The following is a 16,931-nucleotide window of genomic DNA, read 5'->3' on the forward strand; positions in this document are numbered from 1 at the left end:
ATATATATATATATATATATAGCCAAGCACTTAGTCTTTATTATATAGGGAAGTTATATGCTATATAGATATGCATATATATATATATATTTATATATATATATATATATATATATATATATATATATATATATAGCCAAGCACTTAGTCTTTATTATATAGAGAAGATATACGCTATATATATAACGGATTTTGAGCGAAGCGAAAAATCTATTTTTGGATGAGATGGCCATGTCGTCCTGATGGAAGTTCCTATAGGGTAGCTTCCTAGGGTATATTACAACTACGGCGATATTCCCAGAGAATTTACCTTAAGGTACCCAGAATTCTAACTCCTGGAGCGAATATCCCTAATGAAAGGGATATCGCGACATGTCAGAGGACGTATTCTTGACACGCCACATGGCAATCTGCACCCCAAACAGAGATAACACATCAAAGGGGTCAATTGGCAAGAAAACGAAAACGAGAAAGAAAAAGGGGAGCCGTCCCAAGGCTCTCCCTTCTCCCGTTTCGTAAGCGTGCATTGCGCCAATCCTGGCGCCATCTGTATTCCTTGTAGTGATACACGAGGTGCTACAGATACTGTATGTAGGGAGGGGTCCTACAGCCCTTTCATAGAAAGGGAAGGGCGGGTCCATCAGGACGACATGGCCATCTCACCTAAAAATAGATTTTTCGCTTCGCTCAAAATCCGTTTTTTTGGGCTCAAGCCATGTCGTCCTGATGGAAGTATACCAGAGCATTACTGTATCTGTGGATTCTCAGAACGTGCCGTACTCCCCGGAGGTAATTCCCTGGTCGACTAGACCTAGAGACCTAAGATGTTACCGTTATACATCTTTTCAACTAACCATAAACCATGTTAGAGCTTCCTGCCCCCTACAGGGAAGAGTCCTACTAGACTCTGGAAAAGTCTCGAAGAGTACATATACCTATGTATGAATACCAGGCAAGCCAATATAGTGGTCTCACCCTATATTAAGTAAAGCATAGTTTGTAAAGAACCACTGCGTCAATATGAAATATCGACCAGTTCTCCGCACAATACTTGTATTGGACAAAGGATCCGCATAGGAGGAAACTTGTAAATCCGCCACCGTCCCCTTATGGGATGGAGTCCTCCCGTTAAGGGAAAGCATAAACCAATGAAACATAGCTTGCATAAAGGAACAATCTATTAGAATTATCCCTGATAAAGTACATAGAATGAATGCTCAATTATACCAATAAATTGACACAGGTGAAGGAGACGCAAGGTTCTCAAGAACAAGTTTATTGACAAACAATAAATAGACAGGTTAACAACAATTAAATATATATATATATATATGTATATATAAGAAGAGGATAACCAAAACTTTAAGCATAAGTATGATAGTAAACAGAACTTGTTTATCTGAAAGAAAAAACATTATTGCCACTTTTAACATACCGAGGTATCAAAGTCATAAAAGTCTGTATCACTAATCAATCACATTAGCGTTAGAAACGCTCGGCACACATGTCTGCACTTATGCTAGGTTCACCTTTGGAAATGGAACAGTCAACGTGGGCAACTCAGTGCCCTCACTTAGTTTGTAGTACAGTATGTAACTACACACTCACCCTGGAATTAATCGTCCCAATTAAAACCACTGTTCCTCGCAGAGTTAAACAGCAGGGTTAACGACGCGACCCACTGCTACCACAGATCTCTTTAGTTCCTCTACTTGCGTCGCATAGTGGCGAAAGAACACTCTGGAAGACTTCCAGCTAGTGTATGAACGAAGATGTTCAAAATCCATACAATTAAAGAAATTTAAGGATGAGGCAACTTTCCTCGGATCGTGACCTGCGGGTGTACTGTCAGGATCCGCTCTGCGAATAAAATATGTGATTTTCGCTCTGAGTTGATTCAGAGATAAATTTGAGCCTGATGTTTCTCCCCTGAATAGTTGACCACCCTTGAAGTCTGAAGTTCTACGAAGATAGACCTTTAGGCATTCTACTGGACATAGAGATGCATCTTCTTTCAGAGGGCAGATTCTCCAGGGACCCCACCTGTTGGTGGGTAACTCATTCTTGGCGAGAAACGTAGGATCCGGAAACAGGTTCAGTTCTCCCCCATCCAGGAACTGAACACGACCTCCCTCTCTCGAGAGGGCTACAATCTCACCAACCCTGGCCCCGGACGCGAGTGCAAATAGGAAAATAACTTTTTGGGTCAAATCCTTTAACGCACACTCCTCATTGCTCAACAGAGAAGCGAAATGAAGAACTTTGTCTAAAGACCATGAAATGGGCTTTGGAGGTGCTGAAGGTCTTAGCCTAGCGCAGGCTTTCGGAACTTTATTAAAGATCTCGTTAGCGAGGTCGACCTGGAAGGCATATAGAATGGGTCTTGTCAAAGCAGACTTACACGCCAAAATCGTGTTAGCTGCCAACCCTTGACCATGGAGGTGGATGAAGAAAGATAAGCAGAAGTCTGTCGAGATCTCCTGCGGATTCTTTGCCTTGACAAAGGCCACCCATTTTCTCCAAGATGACTCATATTGCCTTCTAGTAGATTTGCACTTATATTCCTCTAGGAAGTCTATGCTGGCTTTCGAAATCCCGAAACGCTTTCTCACCGCTAGGAAGAGAAAATCATGAGCTGCAGGGTCCGGGTTTTCTGTAATGAAGCGCAGACAGTCGACTTCTGGACTCGCTGGGTCAGAACTGGATCTGGTAGCGGTAGAAACTTCAACCGTAGTTCCAATGCCAGGGGGAACCACACGCTGTTCGGCCACTTGTGGGCCACTATTGCCGCTACCCCCTTGAAGGATCTCAGTTTGTTGAGGACCCTCAATAGAAGGTTGTGAGGAGGGAACAGATAAATCCTGGACCATCTGTTCCAGTCGAGGGACATCGCGTCCACTGCTTCCGCTAAGGGGTCCTCGTACGGGGACACGTACAGGGGAAACTTCTTGTTGTCTTTCGTCGCAAAGAGGTTTATCTGCAGTTCTGGGACTTGACTCAGAATGAAGGAGAATGATCCTGCGTCTAAGGGCCATTCCGACTCTATCGGTGTGAACCTGGATAGAGCATCCGCTGTCACATTGCGGACTCCTTGAAGGTGAACTGCCGACAGGTACCACTTCTTCTTTTCCGCCAATCGGAAGATGGCCAACATCACCTTGTTGAGAGGTGGTGACCTTGATCCTTGTCGATTCAAGCATCTCACAACTACCTCGCTGTCCATCACCAACCTTATGTGGATCGAGTGACGCGGGGAGACTTTCTTTAAGGTAAGGAGCACTGCCATAGCTTCTAGAAAGTTTATGTGAAAGGTCTTGAATAGCTTGGACCAAGTCCCCTGGACTTTTTTCCGATGAGAGTGACCTCCCCATCCCTCCTTCGAGGCGTCTTGAGTGAATCGTCACCGACGGGGGAGGTGGCTGAAGAAGAACCGACTTCTTTAGATGTCTGGCTTGGGACCAAGGCCTGAGAAGAGTACGTAGCCGAAGCGGAACTGGTCTTCTCAGATCTCTTCGCGCGTTTGATGCATAACTTCTCCAAACTCCGGTTGCATCCTTTAGCCGTGCTCTTAGCACTGGGTCTGTCACTGAAGCAAACTGGAGAGAGCCCAGTACCCTCTCCTGTTCGTGTCTTGATATCCTTTCGGAATCTAGAAGTCTCTTGACAGAACCCGCTATCTCCTTCCTTTTCTTCGCCGGGATGGAGAAACGGTGTGACATTAGGTCCCAGTGGATTCCCAGCCACTGGAACTTTTGAGATGGAGAAAGTCGAGACTTTTTTCTGTTGATCTTGAAGCCTAGATCCTCTAGGAACTGGATCACTTGACTGGAAGCTTGCAAGCATTCTGTCTCGGATGCTGCCCACACCAGCCAGTCGTCCAGGTAGGCTACTACCTGAATTCCCTTTAGGCGTAATTGTTTGAGAGCTACGCTTGCAAGCTTCGTGAAAATCCTTGGGGCTATATTTAGTCCGAATGGCATGGCTCTGAAGGCGTATAGTCTTCGTTGTAGCCTGAACCCTAGGTAGGGGGAGAGTCGACGGTTGATTGGAACGTGCCAATAGGCGTCTGACAAGTCTATAGAGACGGAAAATGCCCTCTTGGGCAGTAAGGTCCTTATGTGTTGCAGTGTTAGCATCTTGAATTTGCAATTCACTATGAACTTGTTGAGTGGCGACAAGTCCAGAATGACTCTGAGCTTTTCCCAGTCTTTCTTGGGAACACAAAACAGCCTCCCTTGGAATTTGATGGACTTCACCCTTCGGATCACTTTTTTCTCCAACAGTTCTTGAACGTACTCCTCCAGAACGGGGGTGGAGTGTTGGAAAAACCGAGGGCACGGGGGTGGAGTGCTGTACCAGCTCCAGCCCAGTCCGTTCTTGAGTAGGCTGTGGGCCCAGGGATCGAAGGTCCACCGATCCCGAAAATTCTGAAGTCTCCCTCCTACCGGCATCATCTCACTTGGACTGCCGTCCTGAGGTCTTGCCTCCCTGACCGCGACCACCCCTGAATCCCCTTCCCCTTGAGGGGCGCCTAGACGAGCCTTTGGCTGCTCCTCTAGGCTTTGCTCGAAAGGAAGTTGACTGCCCTTCGAACGTTGGGTTGAATGCCGTGGACTGTGTCGACACGGCCTGGGGTACCCACTGGAATGTGGTCGGGGTTTGTGCCACCATCTGGGGCACTGAAGGCAATGGCAATTGGAGTTGCTGTTGCTGTCTAAGTGGCTTGGCTGGCCGAGATGGTAGCCTAGTCCTCATAGTCTTCCTCTTTGGTTGAGGACCCTCATCCGGGGAAGACTTTCTTTTGATAGCCAGGCCCCACTTCTGGAGAAGGTTCCTATTCTCCGTGGCGGCCTTATCAACAACTTCTTTGACCAATTCGCTAGGGAAAAGGTCTTTGCCCCAAATGTTGGAGGAGATTAGCTTCCTTGGCTCGTGCCTCACCGTAGCCGAGGTGAACACGAACTCCCTACAAGCTCTCCTCGCCCTGACGAAGCTATAAAGATCCTTCGTCACTGTGGCCAGATGAGTCTTGGCCACTACCATGAACATTTCATGGACCTTGGGGTCGCTTGCCATCGTCTCAAGAGTGGTCTGAAGAGACATTGAGGCAGCCAGTCTTTCTTTTGTCTCGAGCTCTCTCCGCAAAAGAAAGTCAGACAGCTTAGGGAGGTCCTCACCGAACTGACGTCCGGCAATATCAGCCTCCAACTTCCCGACTGAGAAGGTAAGATGGACGTCCTTCCAGTCCTTGTGGTCCATAGGCAGGGCCAGCGACAAGGGTTTACACTCCTCCAGGGAGGGGCAAGGCTTGCCGGCCTCGACTGCTTTTAATACAGACGCAAACCCTTTCTGTAAAAAGGGGAAGGCTCTAGCAGGAGAGGACACAAAGGAAGGGAGCTTCTTACTCAATGCAGCTACCTTTGAGTTCGTGAAGCCCCTCTCTTTAATCGAAGATGAAAGCAAAGCTTGAGCCTTAGCATGGTCCATCACTATGACCTTCGGCTCTGTCTCCTCCTTTGAAGCTGGATCCTTCCTCAACCGGACATAACAGTCCGGATATGACCCCTTGCTGGGCCTGAATTCCACCTCCTCTAGGGGAACTGAACCCAACTTATCCGACATGACGATCTTTCCAGTCGTCATCGGCATGTGCTCAGCATATCTCCACGGGTTAGCATCTGAGCACAAGGGAAGGTCTTTCACATTGAGCCTTTTCTGGGGCCCATGTGATGCTGCAAGCCTCTGCATCTGCAGTTCCATTGCAGCCGCCTTCTCCTGATTCTCCTTCTGCATTTGTTGGATCATTCCAACAATGGAGGAGAGGGCCTGTCCCAGCTCTACTGGGAGAGCGGATGATGTTGAGGGAATAAGCTCAGGGATCTGAACCGGAGTAGCCGACACCTCGTCGACCTCTTCCTCTACAATGTCTGGGGCTTGAACTTCATCCTGGGCTCCTGCCAGGAGGTCTTCCTCCAGACGCTCGGACACGTCAGAAATCCTGTCGTCCAACTGGATGTCTTGCAAGGCGACCGCGACTTCAGCATCCACCTGGATCTGAACTTGGGGGATCTCCTCTTGAGGCTGGGGAATCACTGCATCAGCTGATGCCCTAGGGAAAAGGTAAGCCCTCATCTTCTCACTTGGAAGATAAGGTCCAGAGGTGTTCTTCTGGAAGCCCCTTACCCAGGTACGAAGCTTCTCCCTTGCTATATCCCTTGATTCCGCCGTCCTAGGGGAATCAAACGCCTCAGTAATCAGGTTAGTGCACACGGTACATACCTGAGGGTCCCAATACTGGAGATCACCCTTGGAGACAGCGCATGCTGCGTGCCTCCTACAAAACTCATGTCCGCAGAGGTTCTTACTGCGGACGTTGCAGAAAACACTTCCGCACTTCGGATGGTCCTCCTGTAAAGAGAAGAAATTTCCATGAGTATCAAGTGAACTACGTATCACTGGATATGCACAGTTTAGCATAACAAATCAGAAAGGAAAGACACACACTTGTGTTTCCTTCACAACCAATTGTTGCAGCCTTCCAGATAATAAAATCGTATGGTTAATCTGTCCTAGAGTAACCAATGAAAGTTTCCAGAGGAAACAGGTGTAGCTCACACCTAAGGTATGATTTTAAAATACCGGATAATAGACAAGAAAGAAATCACTTTCTTATCTGTAAGGCAACACCAAAGGGCTGTGCAAGACAACACAAAAGTGTTAGAACACACAGTGCTGTACCAAAACTATACTATAGTTTTCTTCCTACAGTATATGTTATACTGAAGAATACTGGTACAGTATAGAAGGTAATGTGCCGGCCGGCAACACACCATAACTAGCTTTAAAGTATACTACTTAACAGCTATAAGGCGGCAGAACGCTGGTTCAAATGCATGTGCCAGCCGGCAGTAACTGCCGGCCGGCAACAGCCAATGTCGGCCGGCAACTACACAAGGTAGTACCCGGCTGCCGGCCACTGCTCATAGCGACCGGCAGACAAGGGCTTGACAATAGCCGGCCGGCAAAGGTAAACAACCGATGCCGGCCAGCAGCAAAAGAACCAGAGGACTACGACTGCCCGGCTGCCGGCCTCATAGGCCGGCAGCCGGGTCGGGTACAGCACTAGAAGAAAACAGAATGGATGCCGGGATAAGAGCGTAAACTACCTCCAAGCCCGGCAATCCGAAAGAGTGCATATAAGGAAGGGGAGAATCTAATTCAGGCTTCCTGACCAATGCCGTCTGGCTCTACAGGCAGACATGGATGAGGGACCAAGGGAGGTCCGGGCAGCACTCAAGGCAGAAGACCCTTGCCGGCCGGCATACTCTGCCGGCCGGCAAGGGACTGAGTCAATTCCACATCCTAACCTATCCTAGGTCCAGATGTAGAATGACGTACAGTACTGTAATGGCTAGGCCATTACGGAGATAGAGGGGGAAGGGACAAAAGAGGGTCCTACCAACCTTGCTTTAGTGAAGAATCACCCGCAGCCAAGAAAACTCATCTTAGCCTAAGGGAAATCCAAGGAGGGAGGCCAGCAATACTTGCCAACCCCCACTGAACCAAAGCAAGGAAGGTGTTGCTACTCCCAGGGAAAGGATCTTATCCTCCCGCCGAGAACAGCAACAAGGACTAGTCTGCTAGATCACAAAAGAAGGAATCATCTCGTACAGAAACCTTCGGCAGTGACCTAAGGAGGCTAAGCCTCCTATGTCTGCGTCAGGCCAGCGAGGGAGACTCTACCCCAAGCCAGACAAACACAGACTCAGACTAAAAACTCTGATGTTCTGTCCCTCTCTGAAGCCAGACTTACTGGAACAGGGAGGTACAGTAACACCCCAGTATAGTTGTATCGAAAGTTAATTCAGATAAACCACTAGGGTTAAGCCCAAGGCTTAAACAGAGGGAAAGGGATTGCATACCTTTTCCGAAGAAAAGAAAACAACCGGGGAGCATGAGAAAGTATACTAAGGCTCCATAAGCAACTTAGCCTAGGCACCAAGAGAATCGATTACCTAAATCACCGAAACTCACTCGTATACTATCTTGGAAATAATCAACATAATCTTAAATGTATAAAAAACAGCCTAAAGCTTCAATAAAATTTTTAAAACACTCGGAAATCCAAAATCATGCAGGAAAGTACTAGGACCAAACGACTAGGCTACATGGCCTAGCGTAGGCCAGAGTTGGCGAATACTTCGCCAAAATAAATAGTACTAAAAGCACGAGAAAGGAAATCCTATGTAACGCTAAATAGCTAAAATTTATTAAAGCAAAACAACCGGGAATGTCGCTCTGGCTAACTAAAACTCATACCTAGCGAGCGACAGCGTCCATGACGCCTCCGGTAGGCAACGGCTCTTGTAACAAAGATTATTACTATTAATCACTTTAAAATTTACCAAGAGCCTACATTTATACATAAAAGAAATGGTACTCAACTTATCAGAGGCAGACGAAGTTGGAGAAGCCATGAAAAGATGAATAAATCCAAGATTTGCGAGAAACAAAGGAAAAAACACCGAGTTGTTAAGCTACACAAAAAGGAATACAGATGGCGCCAAGATTGGCGCAATGCACGCTTACGAAACGGGAGAAGGGAGAGCCTTGGGACGGCTCCCCTTTTTCTTTCTCGTTTTCGTTTTCTTGCCAATTGACCCCTTCGATGTGTTATCTCTGTTTGGGGTGCAGTTTGCCATGTGGCGTGTCAAGAATACGTCCTCTGATATGTCGCGATATCCCTTTCATTAGAGATATTCGCTCCAGGAGTTAGAATTCTGGGTACCTTAAGGTAAATTCTCTGGGAATATCGCCGTAGTTGTAATATACCCTAGGAAGCTACCCTATAGGAACTTCCATCGGGACGACATGGCTTGAGCCCCCCCCAAAAAAAAAAAAAAAATATATATATATATATATATATATATATATATATATATATATATATATTTATGTGTATGTATTTCTTTCATGGCACGCTGAGCAGCTTAGCCAGACGTCCCTTTGGGTAGCGAGGGTAGTGAGTTAGGAAAGGGGGAGGGGGTGGGAAGGGTTGAATTTGTGTGTGCTTATCTATTTAGACATTTGGCCGTCATTTTCGAAGGATCGCGTTCACTAGTATACAATTGTCGATCTATCTATGTATATATGTATGTGTGTGTGTGTGTATATATATATATATATATATATATATATATATATATATATATATATACATCACATTTGTATATGTGCGGTACATATATAAAAAAAAAACTGCAATACTTCTTCATTCATCATCTCGGACCTGACCCTTCATAGTCCCCTTCCATGTAGGCCTGTGTCTTCCAACTCATTTAGTGCCTTTTGAGCCTCGTTAAACGTTTATTAAACTAATCTCTCGTGGGGAGTGCGAATTTATATATATTCTTATGAAGCTGGTCTTGCGTAAATATTTTATTCATGTATTTTATTTGTGTATTTAAGAGGTGTGTAACCAGCTCATAAGGTGAGTTCTTCTCTTGTAGGTTTAAGTAATTGTATGTAGATTGCATAAGATTTTCGTCATTCATTTCGTTGTATTTTTCATCCCAGACAGTGTATGAAATTTACGTTATTTTTAAGAATCAACTTTTTATTTTACGTATTTTGTTACGAAGTCTTATGTAATCTGTCTTCTGTAAGTATGCTTGGAACCATACGAGGTTTGAAAACGAGGGCTTATGTCATGTTTACGAGGTATTATATCATGTTTATATTTCCACGTGTTTGGAATGTTCTTGAAAACCCCAGAGTGGGCGGAGTTAGCTGATAGAGGGTTACCTTGCAAGCAAGGTTTGATCCCCTGTTCTATTTGTCTCGTTGGCAACCTTACGCTGGTAGGTCTTACTCACACATCACTAGAAGAATCTATTTAGAATTATCTAGAATAAATAAGTCAATATATATGTGGCCCTAGGAAATCATAAGCAGCTGGAGACATCCAGCCTGTCCCTGTGAAAGAGCCAACATCCTCTCTCCTCAAGTGCCTCGAGTGTGTGCCCTCTCCAAAGTGATTAATTTTTTTACCCAACATATATCGTGTGTAGTTTATTCAAACGTTAATGAAGCTTTGAATGTGATTTCAAATGTATTGTGTTATTATACGTGCTGGTATTATATAAATTTTTGTAACTGGCCCAGTGAAATTTATATTAAAACAGTGAAGTTATATTGCTATCTCTTCGGAAACCTCGTGTGAGCTAAAACACGTAAGTGTATCAGTTACTTTCATGTAAATTTCAATAAGAGTTTAATGATTAGTGTGTTAAAGGTTAACTACTGTCATAATTATCAAGATTAAATATTTTTATAAATTAATTTCCATTGAAACAAGTGATTGTGCAATTTTCATAAGTATCTTTTTCTTTTGTTAGTCTAAGGTTTTGTTCAGATTTAATATTTCGAGTGATTCATTTTTATGATAATTTTCTGTATTAATGTTGTAAATTTTTTTCATAAATATATTTATTTTTGTAAGTGTGTATTATTTCGATCACCAATAGACCTGACTAAAAATCGAAGTAAGAGGTTGTTTTGAATAGTTCAAGTAAAGTAATTACCCTTTTTTTTTTGAGTAAAGTAAGAGACCTGTGGATATTCAGTGTTTTTATATATTGCCGTCTAGGAATTGCATAATTTCTCAGAGCTAGGGTATTTTTCAAGTATAACAGACTTATGTAAATATAACAGGTGAGTTTGGAACTCGGGAGGTTATGTAATTATTCAGCCTATATTTATATATATATATATATATATATATATATATATATATATATATATATATATATATATATACAGTACATGTGTTTGCGCACTTCCATTTCATAGATAATCCCTTTCGATTAATAGAATTAATTGTTATTATTAGCACTAGTTCAAGAGGTATATGATTATATGAAAGCATTGAAAAATTGATAGGTTGTATGGATAGATTTAGAAACAAATTATTTTCAACAAAAAGCCCAATTAGAATTCAGTATTATAGTTCTCTCCTTTATGGAAACACAGTGAACGTTTTCATTTTGAGCTTTATAGTAATAAGTTAATTTTGATTATTAATGCTGTATTTCTGAGAAATATTTGCTCTTACCTTTGTATATTCTTACCTTTTTGTGATCAAATCGGATTTCATATTACTGTTATTATTGAAATAATTGTCTTGGTGCCCCGATCCTTATACAATTAATTTCACCTTCTTATATATTACAGCAATAGTTTACGATACCTTTTCCTAGCTAACTTCAGATGTCTTGATAAACGTATCGTTCCTGGCGTCTCAAATTTGAGAGATGGATGATTTGTGTAAATATACACTTTTGTGATAAGGAAGCTCGTTATTACCTTCATTCAAATCTGGTTTTTATTACGATGTTAATATATATTGTTTTTTAAAGCAAGACATAATTTCAATTAACGTTATAAAGACTTGGACAATTTTGATAAAAACACACTTTTGTGACAAAAAAGTTCATATCTTTATTTAACTTTGGTTTTTATTATCGATTATCATATATCTTGTTTGGCAAAGCAAGACATATTTCATATTAATGATATAAAGTCGCTAATCCATTTTCATTTTACTGGACTCTCATTTCAAGCTGCCTCACAAATGGGACTGAACTTTGTCATGCCATCGCCCATACAGGGGAAATCCGACAGTAGGTAGTGGGTCTCTCTGTCGAGGGCGACGCAGTTACGAGTGGAGTCCACGAGGGGCCTCTGGGTCATATACTGGTCGCACTCGTATCTCCAGAAGGGCGGTCCCAAGGGCACGGAAGATCCGTCCAGCCACTGGAAGTGATTCTCTATTTCCTCGTCTGTCGCTCCGATCCAGTAGTTGGCTTCGTCGAAATCTGATTGGTGGAGCATTTGTTTAACTGATTAGGATACTAAAGTAAAGCATTTCAGTTTTATAGAGAGATTATTATAATCGTCTATCATTTCAGTCTTACCGGGAGATTATTACAGACTTTTATCATTTCATTCTTACCGGAAGATTTTTAGTCTTATCATTTTAGTCTTATTGGGAGATTATTATATTCTTCTATCATTTCAGTCTTACTAGGAGATTATTTGTCTCTTATCATTTCAGACTTACCTGAAGATTATTATAGTCTTTTATCATTTCAGTCTTAATGGGCGATTACTCTAATCTGCTGTCATTTTAGTCTTACCGGAAGATTATTATAGTCTTTTATCGTTTCAGTCTTATTGGGAGGTAATTATAGTCTCTCATCATTTCAGTCTTATTGTGAGATTAATTTTCTTGTCATTTCAGTCTTACTTGGAGATTATTATAGTCTTGTATCATTTCAGTCTTGGAAGATTATAGTAGTCTTCTATCATTTCAGTCCGACCACAAGAGTATCATTGTTTTATCATATCAGTCTTACCGGGAGATTATTAAGGTCTTCTATTATTTCAGTCTTACCAGGAGATTATTATAGTCTTTTATAATTTCAGTATTAATGGGAATTTATTACAGTCTTCTATCATTTCAGTCTTACCGAGAGATTATTATAGTCTTCTATCATTTCAGTCTTACCGGGAGATTATTATAGTCTTCTATCGTTTCAGCCCTACTGTAAGATTATTACAGCCTTCTATAACTTCAGTCTTACAGGAAGATTATTATAGTCTTCTATCATTTCAGTCTTACCGAGAGATTATTGTAGTCCTGTATCTTTTCAGCCCTACTGGAAGATTATTATCGTCTTATATGATTTCAGTCTTACAGGAAGATTATCAGTCTTCTATCACTTCAGTCTTACCGAGGGATTATTAGTCTTCTATCATTTCAGTCTTACCGAGAGATTATTAGTCTTCTCTCATTTCAGTCTTACCGAGAGATTATTATAGCCTTCTATCATTTCAATGTTTCTGGGATATTATTATAGTCTTTTATCATGTCATTCTTACTGGGAAATTATTATGGTTTTCTATTCAGTCTAACCAGAGTTTATTATGTTCTTTTTTCAATTCGGTCTTATTGGGAAATTATTATAGTCTTATCATTTTAGTCTTATTGGGAGAATAGCATAGTCTCTTATCATTTAAGTCTTACTGGGAGATTATTAGTTTTCTATCATTTCAGTCTTACCGGGAGATTATTATAGTCTTCTGCCATTTCAGTCTTTCCTGGAAATTATTATAGTTTTCTGTCATTTCAGTCTTACCGGGAGATTATTATGGTCTTTTCATGTATCATTTCAGTCTTACTGGGAGATTATAGTCTTCTATCATTTCAGTCTTACCGGGAGATTATTATAGTCTTCTGCCATTTCAGTCTTACCGGGAAATTATTATAGTCTTCTGTTATTTCAGTCTTACCGGGATATTATTACAGTCTGCTCTTATCTCAGTCTTAATGGGATATTATTATAGTTTTCTATTATTTCAGTCTTATCGGCACGTTATTAAAGTCTTCTATTATTTCAGTCTTATCGGCACGTTATTAAAGTCTATTATTTCAGTCTTACCGGGAGCTTATTATGGTCTATTATTTCAATTTTACTGGGAAATTATTATCTTCAATTCATTGAGTTTCTTTGTATCGGTGAACAAAAGGCTTCTTCTTCGGCTGTTATTTATATCGATAAGGATATTGAAATTTAGAATGGGTCGGAGCTTAAAAGAGTTTGTAAATGAATAAAAGTTGGAATTTTACATGAAAATAGCACCATCAACAACTAAAATATGTTTTCGATTCAATTTATAAAATCATTAGTTAAATTATACTTTATCACATACATATAGCAATGATGAGCTAAAGAAGTTGACATCAATAAGTTTTTAGTTTCTAATGTAAAGATTAGTTTTGAAGGTTTTTGGCTTAATTGATTAATTACCTCGTGTGCACCTCGACTTTTTATTGTTAAGAAACGGCCATAAAAACGATCTTCTCAAAACTGTCTTTTCTAGAGAGACACTTTTGACCATTCAAGGAATTTTTTTCCCAATAACTGCCTATTTTCCATAGATAATTTTGACTTTTCGAGAAACAAAGAAACTTTTAGCTATTAAAAAAAGAATCTTTCCAAAACTGCTTCATTAATTATAAACTTTTTCAAAGCGACCTTCTCCAGAGACAGGAGTGACCTATCTGAAAAAAAAACACCTCGCCAAAAACTATTTTTTTCTCAAGAGACGGGTTTCCCTTCCGAAAAGCGACTCAATCAACGAACTCACGATATCTGTTTATATAATCGATGATATCTGCCAGGAGATTGGCAGAGTCGATCTTAACGAGTTGGCCCCCTGCTCCTAGAGTTCTGCAGAACAGCCTCATGTTGTACCAGGTGTCGGACACCAGAGGATCCACGAAGAGACACCTTCCTCCTATGTCTTCGTACGGGAGCTCGCAGGCTGATAAAGGGAAACGATTGCATCGTTATATGGATGTAGGGATTTCTTTTAGCAAATAACCACCACAAAAACAACAATCATAATGATATCCACAATAATAACTACGACAAAGACAAAGACTATCTCGTTAAGACAGATATTAGTTGTTTACTAATGTTAATGTGTTGTTCTTTTGATTTGTTTTAATATTATTATTATTATTATTATTATTATTATTATTATTATTATTATTATTATTATCAATACCCCATCTTTCTTGTTCAAGTAATATCTTCCTTTTATGAAATCGAGAAAAGAATAGGTTATGATTCATTGCTAATGAATCCAAATTTCAAATTCTAAAAGGAAATTAAATCTAACCTCCCTGTGGTATCGCATAAGCGTGATAAAATTTTCAAAGGTGAAAGAGACACCCGATATGAACCTCTGGATTCTGTCACATAAACAGTTCATTACAAATTCTCTGACTTATACCCTGCCGTAAGATGCTTTAAAGTTTAAAAAATATGGAAGGTATACTGTAGTTCTTCCTCACCTAGCGCCTCTGCCGGACGTATAAGCAACAAGGCTGCACTTGCTGCTAGTGCTGGAAAACAAAAAGAAACTTTTAAAAGTCCTTCTATGGATACATATTTCCACTTAATCTATTATCGACAGCAGTAATTATTCGTGCACACACACACACACACTCACATATATATATATATATATATATATATATATATATATATATATATATATATATATATACATATATATTATATATATATATATATATATATATATATATATATATATATATATATATATATGTTTATACACACACACACACTCCTAAAAGTAGTGCATCTGTTTCTAGTTGACATGTCATTATGTCTGGGGTTTTGCCAGATTTCATTACCACGCTGACCAGTGCGAATTGGTGATAGTGGGATATTTTTGTCTGATGGCTCACAGAAAACCGACCTAAGTTTGTGTGGATCTGACTAGTGCAGCTCTGCTGATCACGGTGATATATAAACCCTTTCTCCACGTTTAGATATTCTTATTCAGAAAAGATATACCCTATAGCTTATATGTATAAATATATATATATATATATATATATATATATATATATATATATATGTATGTATGTATGTATGTATATACATATATAAATATATACATATATATACATACATATGTAAATATATACATATATATATATATATATATATATATATATATATATATATATACATATACATACATACATATAGGTATATATATATACATATATATATATATGTGTGTGTGTGTGTGTATATACATATATATAAAGTTTTGTCACTAAGACACGCGGCTTTCATGTTCCATGCTTTATATTATCAATTCACAAACACTTCTTAATATAGAATTCACCGTATCTTAGGTCTAGGAACGTCATATATATATATATATATATATATATATATATATATATATATATATATATATATATATATTTATATATATATATATATATATATATATATATATATATATATAAAACTATGTATTCTCTAACCTGCTTTGACGGACCACGTATTCATCGTATTATCAAAGTAGGTCGAATTTCTACCAATAACTGCCTGTTGACTATAGTAACCTCACTATTTATATCAATAGATTCCAAAGATTTTCCCATAGACTCTTGAGTGGCCCATAGAATCTACCCCATATCTCGGGAGATAGATTTACGTAATATGTATGTCACAATTGATAAGCATATTTTTTTTTTATCTTAGTCAGTCTCTCTTTGTTTCCTCTCAGATTTCCCTCAATCCGTGTTGCTTAACGTGTTAGTGGGCTTTTAGGATAGTTCCTATGAATTTCATGTATTTTGAATAATTGGTAAGAGTCATTATCTCCCTTATAAAATAAAGAGCAAGTGTTCGGCTCTCTCTCTCTCTCTCTCTCTCTCTCTCTCTCTCTCTCTCTCTCTCTCTCTCTCTCTCTCTCTCTCTATATATATATATATATATATATTTTTTTTTCTTCTAATTCCGGCCACGCTGAGTGGCATGGCCAAACGCATAACTACCCGGTCTCTCTCCATCCCTCGGGTAGGGGGAGAGGGAGTTGTCATAACCTTGTTAGAGGGGGTATCTCGTAAGATACACTCGGTAACCGCAATTGCCATGTTGAAGTTAGAAAGGAAGAAGGGTTGGGAAGGGTTGAATATGCGAGCGTGTGTGCGTTCGTGCGCAAGTGTGCACATTTTCCTACATATTTAGCCATCATTTTTGACGGGTCGTGTACACTATTGTAGAATGAACGCTTATGTTAACTGGCATGAATGTGAACCTTGCCTTCTCGAGGGAGGAGATTTATCAGCATAAGAAGTCAAAATTAACTCCTATAGAGCTGGACTAAATAAATTCAGGAGAGGTAATTTATGATTGAAAAAATAGATTAGCTAAGAACCATTGATAAATAGAAAAAAATTCAAATTTTATTTAATAAATCTATGCTTCTTGGTTAACCTAATATAGTTTATGGGAATTTTGAAAAATGGAAGT

The 16,931-nt window shown here is 40.1% G+C and overlaps 1 protein-coding gene across 1 annotated transcript; it reads right to left on the reverse strand.

The window, feature by feature from the left end:
• Nucleotides 1-11,507: 11,507 nt before the first annotated feature.
• LOC137616123 (C-type lectin-like) lies at nt 11,508-15,980 on the reverse strand. The gene is made up of 4 exons (XM_068345798.1): nt 15,938-15,980; nt 14,924-14,974; nt 14,212-14,388; nt 11,508-11,876 (listed from the first exon to the last, which is right to left on the reverse strand). Exons 1-4 carry the CDS (start codon nt 15,960-15,962, stop codon nt 11,617-11,619), a joined length of 513 nt encoding a protein of 170 aa, XP_068201899.1. The 5' UTR covers nt 15,963-15,980; the 3' UTR covers nt 11,508-11,616.
• Between the last annotated feature and the right edge of the window lie 951 nt (nt 15,981-16,931).

This window comes from Palaemon carinicauda, chromosome 22, assembly GCF_036898095.1.
Source record: "Palaemon carinicauda isolate YSFRI2023 chromosome 22, ASM3689809v2, whole genome shotgun sequence".
Classification (NCBI taxonomy): domain Eukaryota; kingdom Metazoa; phylum Arthropoda; class Malacostraca; order Decapoda; family Palaemonidae; genus Palaemon; species Palaemon carinicauda.